Genomic DNA, 6,787 nt, shown 5'->3' with positions numbered 1-6,787 from the left:
TCTTGTTTTTGAGTGTGGCTGTGTTTACCAAAACAAACAAACAAACAAACAAACATAAGTTTTCTTTCTTTTTTTTTTAAATATGAGAAATGGATAGGATGAGAGCAGCAATATCAACATGACAAGGAAAAATATAATTTATCACTAGTGCTAACTTGTCATTGTAGGAGTATTTTTGAGTACCAATCAAGTGTCCCTTATACAGTTATAGTCACAGACATGAGGACAGCTCCACCCAGACTCAGCCTGCATAACTTGTGCTTTTTTAAATCATTGTTCTCCGTTAAGAGCCAAGGAGATAATGTATGTGCTCATTTTGCCATCTTGAAGAGAAATGTAAAAGCAAATTTTAACATATACATTAAATCTAAATTTTAGTTTTAAATTTCTAGACTAATTTTAGTCATAGAAGTAAAGTCCTACAGCTATAGAAGATGCCATCATTAAGAAAAGCTGGGTAAAGCGTACACCAGACTTTATTCTATTTTCAGCTTTTGTGAATCAAAATAAAAAGTTTAAAAAAAAATAGTAGCTTAAAGCAACAATCATTTATCTAGCACACCATTCTTATCAGATGGCAATTCTGGCTGGGATAAACTGAGTAGTTCTTTAGCTAGTCTCAGCTCTACTAACTCATGCCTTTGCTGTCAGCTACCAGTCAGCAGGTAGGAGTCTCTGTTTCTGGAGCTTGGCTGGCTGGATGATATGAGGTCACTATGCCACATATCTCTCCTGTTCAGCAGACCAGCTCCAGCTTGTTCACATGGCGGCAGTTCCAATAGCAGTAAGAGAGTGAGATCTAATGTGCAAGTTCTTTACAAATCTCTTTATATCACACTGCTGCAGTCCCCTTTTGCAAATCATTCAAAACACGGCAAATTATTCGGCCAACGCAAATTTCAAGGGTGGGGAAATAACTCCAGTTATGATGGGAGGAGCTGCAAAATGTTGTGGCTATTGTTTTCAATCTACCATAGCCACATTATGCTAGTGGAGAGAGAAATGGACTTGGAAGTTCAAGGCTTCTTTTCTCCAATTTGCCATGAACTGTTTCTCATAGAGTCTCAATCCCAAATAACAATGAGTACATGGAGAAAAGATTAGAAATGTCTTCTTAAAGCATGCACAAGATGGTAGCAGAGAACTTCCCACCCTCGGGGACTTATTCTATAGACTCAAAAGGTCAAATGACAAAAACTATCTAAGTAAGGTGTATTCAAAGTGAGGCTGTGGGAAAGTAAGAGACTAGACTAAAAACTCCTTGAGGAATAGGGCTATGTCTGAAATTTCTTGTATCCTTCTCAGGCCTATATAGATAGTTAATGCTCATTTAATATAATTATTAAGACTGAGAAACACCAATACTGTCCTGGCCTCATTACCATTGCCTCTCTACCAGCTAAACTAGCATATGGCACTGGTGAGGTGTAGATAAGTTGAAGAGCCTGAGATTATTGTTTGAGTTTTTTCTATTTTATACTTCTCTAACATACAGTTCCAAAGTATTTGCAGGAGTCATAATTGGGCTTAGGAAAACTATGAAAATGAAGGACCTGACCTAAATACCGCTCAAACCTCTCCAACTTGAGCTTAGAACCTAGAGATCTGGCAAGATGTTGGCCTGACAGCCAACAAGCCCAGGCAGAATCAAGGGGCATTTGCTTTTGGGTTATTAGGTTTTGCCAGAACTCAAAGTTCAACTGAGGTGATCTGAAACAAATTCACAGTCCTCCTAGGACCATCCCCAAAATAGGCAAAGATTTCTGGATGTAATGTACCACTTGTCAATTTAATTCTCTTTTTCCTGGTAATTGTGTAAATGTTTGCACCCAAGTAAAAGACAGTTTTATTCATTGGATAATAAGTTAGGCCAAGACTCTTCAAGAAAAAGCTTAACTTCCAAGAAATGCCTCTTCCCCAGAACTGCAAAACTTCCAGGGGGGTTTCTGAGACCGCAGAGTAAGGACCTCGCTGAGAACAAACAAACAAAAAAAGAACCAATGAAAAAAGTTCTGCTCTCAGGGGATGAGACTTTTCCAAGCAGCCTGATCTGCACTTCAGTCTCTCAGGCTTTCCAGACATCACAGGGTAATGAGACTGAGCTAACGTGTGTGCAAATGCCTTTCTAGTGAACTATGTACATCAAACAGGTGCCAATGTTTAAATGAAAGGCAGGGATTTACTAAGGCAATAATAATATTCTACAAAGACAATTCCGCACCTCGTGATTTGGGATTTTATCAAAGGAATGAAAATAGTGTATTTGAAGTCCTCTGGAAAATGGAACGGTTCTAAAAAATTTCATTATAACATCCAGATCCTCAGTACTTATCAAAAGTATTCTTGTTTCTAGGTCATTGCCTATTGCCTCATCTGAAGGATTTTGCTGGTAAAATAAGACATGTCATTATCATCATAAAAGCAAAAATTTAATACTAATAAATCTTGTATACAATTGAAGTTTTATGGTTTTTCTAGCATTTCTTATGCAATATTTTATTTGATCATAACAACCCAGTTAAATAATAAGGACTCTATTACTAGCTGCATATTACAAATGAGTAAACTAAGACTCAAACACTGAAAGTCACTTATCTACCAATGACAGAGCCTAATCTACTGATTATAGATTCAATGTCTCATTTTTCTTGTCTCTTACCACGGTGGAATTCAACAAAGGAGGAGATAAGTTGAAGAGCTATCTCAGGTACTGAAAAGGATGGCTATTATTCAAAATCGAGGGTCAGAGGACACACGAGCCAGTTTGGTGGGGCTCCCATGGGCAAAATTTGGCACAATTTGAACACTAAAATAAATAGTCATAGATTATGACTGAACAAAATTAGAATCCACGAGTCCATATTGACATAAATAAAATAGATAAATGAAGATGAAGAAAAAACTCTTTCTAACAAAATTCCAAGTAAAAACTATAGAAGCAGATGACGGGGTTTAAAAAATTATTAATGGATGCTAAAACTAAATGGGTGAAAGTTTTATGAGAAAGAGGATTCCTACATAGTATCAAGATATTTCCCCACAAACTACTTGCTAAGTACAAGAGGAAAAAATGGTAACTTTGTGGTAGAGAAACTGGCATGCACTACCTTAAACACATGCTCAAAGTTATCATCACTAGTACTAGGACACACTGATATCATGTGTCTCCCGATGTGCTGTACAGAGAAAGACATAACATCACTTTAATGGCATTTGGGTCAAAAATGTAAAATCTGAATCTAATCCAGACAAAACATCAGAAAACCCAAATTGAGGGGCATTCTACAAAATTCTAGCTTGTACTCTTTAAAAATGTCAAAGTCAAGAATGACTGAGGAAATTTTCCAGAATAAGACTGACTAAAGAGACATAATGACTAAATACCATGTGGAATTCTAAGTAGAATCCTGGCTGGGCTGAGAAAAATTAGTTACAAAACAATATTAATGGGACAATTGATAAAATTTGAATACAGACTGTGTGTTTTAGATTATAATATTGTGTCCATGTTAAATTTCTAGATTTTGATATTTTTAATTTGATTATGTAAGGTGGTCCTCGTACTTAAAAAATAAATGCTGAAACATTTAGGGGAAAAGTACACAATGTTTCCAACTTATTCTCAAATGATACAGAAAAATAAGAGAGTAAACACTGGTTCTTGGAGAGCAAAAAAACTTAGATATAATAATGGTTATAAATATATATACAGTTTATCTGTACTCTTAAATTTTCATGGGGTAAATGATTTTTTATAAATGTCTAAAATGTCTCCCTCAGGGAGTGATAATAAAAAACAAAAAGGTTGAGAAACAAAGAGAGAGAAAGCAAAATCAAATGTGGATCTTTGTAAAGGAAGTGTTTCTTTTAAGTTTGAAATTTTTCAAATTAAAAAGTTATAAGAAAAAATACATATATTGAAAGGCACAGCAGCAACAAATGCAGGAATAACACTCTGGCCCAAGGAATGATCCACGTAGCCATGTGAATAATTTTCATTATTGCTTCTCTATAAAGTATTGCATATATGTCATTCATTTAGGCACTTAAACCATCTCATATGATTCTGTGATTGTTTTCTGTATGGTGGACTTGTCTTCTCACTGCTTGAGGACAATTATGGCCAGGTAGGACTGTTAACTTTAAAGCAGAGCATTTATACAGAATAAGATGATGTTCCAGTTTCATGAAGAACAGAACAAAACAAAGGTTTTAAATAATGGCAGGTAAGATCTAGGTTAGAATGCAAAAAAAAAAAAATCCTTTAAAAATAAAATAGTTTTCAACATAAGTTACTGAGTTGGTTATGGAATATTCTCTCACAGAGATCTTTAAGGTATCAATCATATTTAAAAATATTATCAGGCATACCTCCATAAAAAAAAAGTTTAAGGATGGCTTAGTTCATTAGGGATGCTATAACAAGATACCGTAGACTGGGTGGCTTATAAACAACAGAAATTTATTTCTCACAGTTCCAGATGCTGGAAAGTCCAAGATCAAGGCGCTGGCAGATTCAATGTCCTCGCATGGTGGAAGGGACAAGCTATCTCTGTGGAGCCTCTTTTATAAAGGCACCAATCCCACTCATGAGGCTCTGCCCTCATGACCTAATCACCTCCCAAAGTCCCCACCTCCCAGCAATATCACTTTAGGAGTCAGGATTTCAGCATATGAATTTTGGGTGGGGATGTAGGGGACACAAACTTTCAGACCATAGCGAAGGTCAAGGAGATGGATTAGAAGAGTCTTTATGCATTAAGTGATACCCTCAGTGTGCTAGGCACTGTTGGCTCAAAGCCCAGTAGGACACACCTCTTTCTCTAGTGAATTTCCCAACTAGTAAAAGATTATTTTAAGATTCATCTCTCAGTATAATAGAATAGAACATTGTCACCTTTTTTCACACTCCCAGTTTTACAACTTTTTCCTAACATTTTACCATTACCCTAACTGATGTAATCATAATTAATACATCTGTATTTCCAGCCACTACCATTGTCACTATACAGATACCTTTGTGAAATATTTTCTAACCACCAGTGACAGTACAACACAAAAACAGATAAGGAGCTCTGCATTCTACAGCTTTGCAACCAGGTATGCTGAGATGGCAAACAACTCTCTGAGACCACACAACAGTCAAATTACTAGGATGACCGGAAACCCTGCTTGCAGGCCTAAAGTGCAAAACCGACCCTGCTGCTACCACTTCCTGACCATTGGATCCCCTCGCTTGATTAATTAACTTAAAAATTGCCTCTCAATGACAATCCAGACTTATGTTCCCAACTTCCTCATGTGTTGAAAAGTAAATAGGTCTAACCACAATTTCAAGCCCCTGTGCATGGGTCTTTTGAGTTATACCAAACCAGAATCCACTGGAAGGTCTCTGGGCCACTGCCTATGAATAATGGACAATGTATTAAGCAGCAAAACACCCAAATTAAGAGATGAACTATACTAAGAAAAAGCAACAAAAATAAAGAATGGGAAACAAATCCTTACAGGAAACAAAATACAGTCATTACTTTGTTGTGCAGCTAGCTATACATAGAGATGCTGCACAAGCAACTGGGTAGAGGCTGATGCCGTATACACAGATCGAAAGAATGAGTCAAAGGCTGGGCCGTAGTGAGGCAGATGTTCATTAGCATTCAAAACACCTGTGGAACTATTTATTTCCACAGATAATGGAATTATTTCACTGTTAGGTGCATAATTCTGGAACAAAGGAGGGAAGTGTAAAATGAAAATATTTAGGAGAAATTAGTCATTAAGATGGTAATTAAAGTCATCAGAGAAAAAGACCCAGCTTAGAAAGGACAAAGAAACCAAGAAGACCCAAATATAGAATGTGATGGACTAACAAATTTAACAGGTAGGTAGAAAAATAGGCTACAAAGGCTGAGAAAGAATGTCTAAATGATGGAAAGAGAAATCAGAAAGATTAGGGCTCTCTAGGTTCTAACCTAGTTTGCGGTGACATGGCTCAGTGCACCAAGGTCAGAATCACCAGTAAATACAGGACCCATTATGGTGCCTTTCTCAGGAAAATGGAGAAGAAAATTAAAATCAGCCAGCACGCCAAGTACACTTGCTCCTTCTGTGTCAAAACCAAGATGAAGAGAAGAGCTGTTGGGATCTGGCATTGTGTTTCCTGCATGAAAACAGTAGCTGGTGGTGCCTGGACCTACAACACCATTTCTGCTGTCATAGTAATGTCTGCCATCAGAAGACTGAAGGAATTGAAAGACCAGTAGAAGCTCCACAATTTGAAATACTGCTAGCCTACAATAAATAGGTTAATTTATGTAACAAAAAAGAAAAGAAAGCATAATGGCACCAGGCCAGAACATGTACAATGGGTTCCAAATATTTCTCTTCCAGTGGGTTACAAATATTCTGATGGACAATCTTTTTATTCTTCTCCCAATAAACTCCCAATTCTACTCCCCACTACAGATATTAACAAACTCTCTTCCAATCCCCAAACAGTGAGGACAGCATGACCATAGGCGCAAAGGCAAAAAGGTATGATACATGTACTAGAAAGAGCAAATAGTTCACATAAAGAGAGTGCATGAGGGATAATATTAGGGAATCAAATAACCAGGAGCTTGAGGTCAGATATACAGACCATGAACACCAGGCCAAAAATTTAATATTTTCCAATTACCAAAACTTTATTTAGTAATTAGAAAATATTAAATGTTAAAAGATAAAATGTTGGATAATTAACCAATTTAGAAGAAAAACAATGCCACATCGAAAAAGAGATAAAACC

General features: G+C 36.6%; 1 protein-coding gene across 1 annotated transcript; it reads left to right on the top strand.

Annotated features, from left to right (window-relative positions):
• Positions 1 to 5,505: 5,505 nt before the first annotated feature.
• LOC102899027 (60S ribosomal protein L37a-like) lies at positions 5,506 to 6,308 on the top strand. Its single transcript, XM_006920507.2, has one exon. It carries the CDS (start codon positions 5,988 to 5,990, stop codon positions 6,261 to 6,263), a length of 276 nt encoding a protein of 91 aa, XP_006920569.1. The 5' UTR covers positions 5,506 to 5,987; the 3' UTR covers positions 6,264 to 6,308.
• The last annotated feature ends 479 nt before the right edge of the window (positions 6,309 to 6,787 follow it).

This window comes from Pteropus alecto, unplaced genomic scaffold (assembly GCF_000325575.1).
Source record: "Pteropus alecto unplaced genomic scaffold, ASM32557v1 scaffold86, whole genome shotgun sequence".
Taxonomy (NCBI): Eukaryota; Metazoa; Chordata; class Mammalia; order Chiroptera; family Pteropodidae; genus Pteropus; species Pteropus alecto.
The sequence above is the reverse complement of the archived record's forward strand: the minus strand, read 5'-3'. Positions and strand labels throughout refer to the sequence as shown.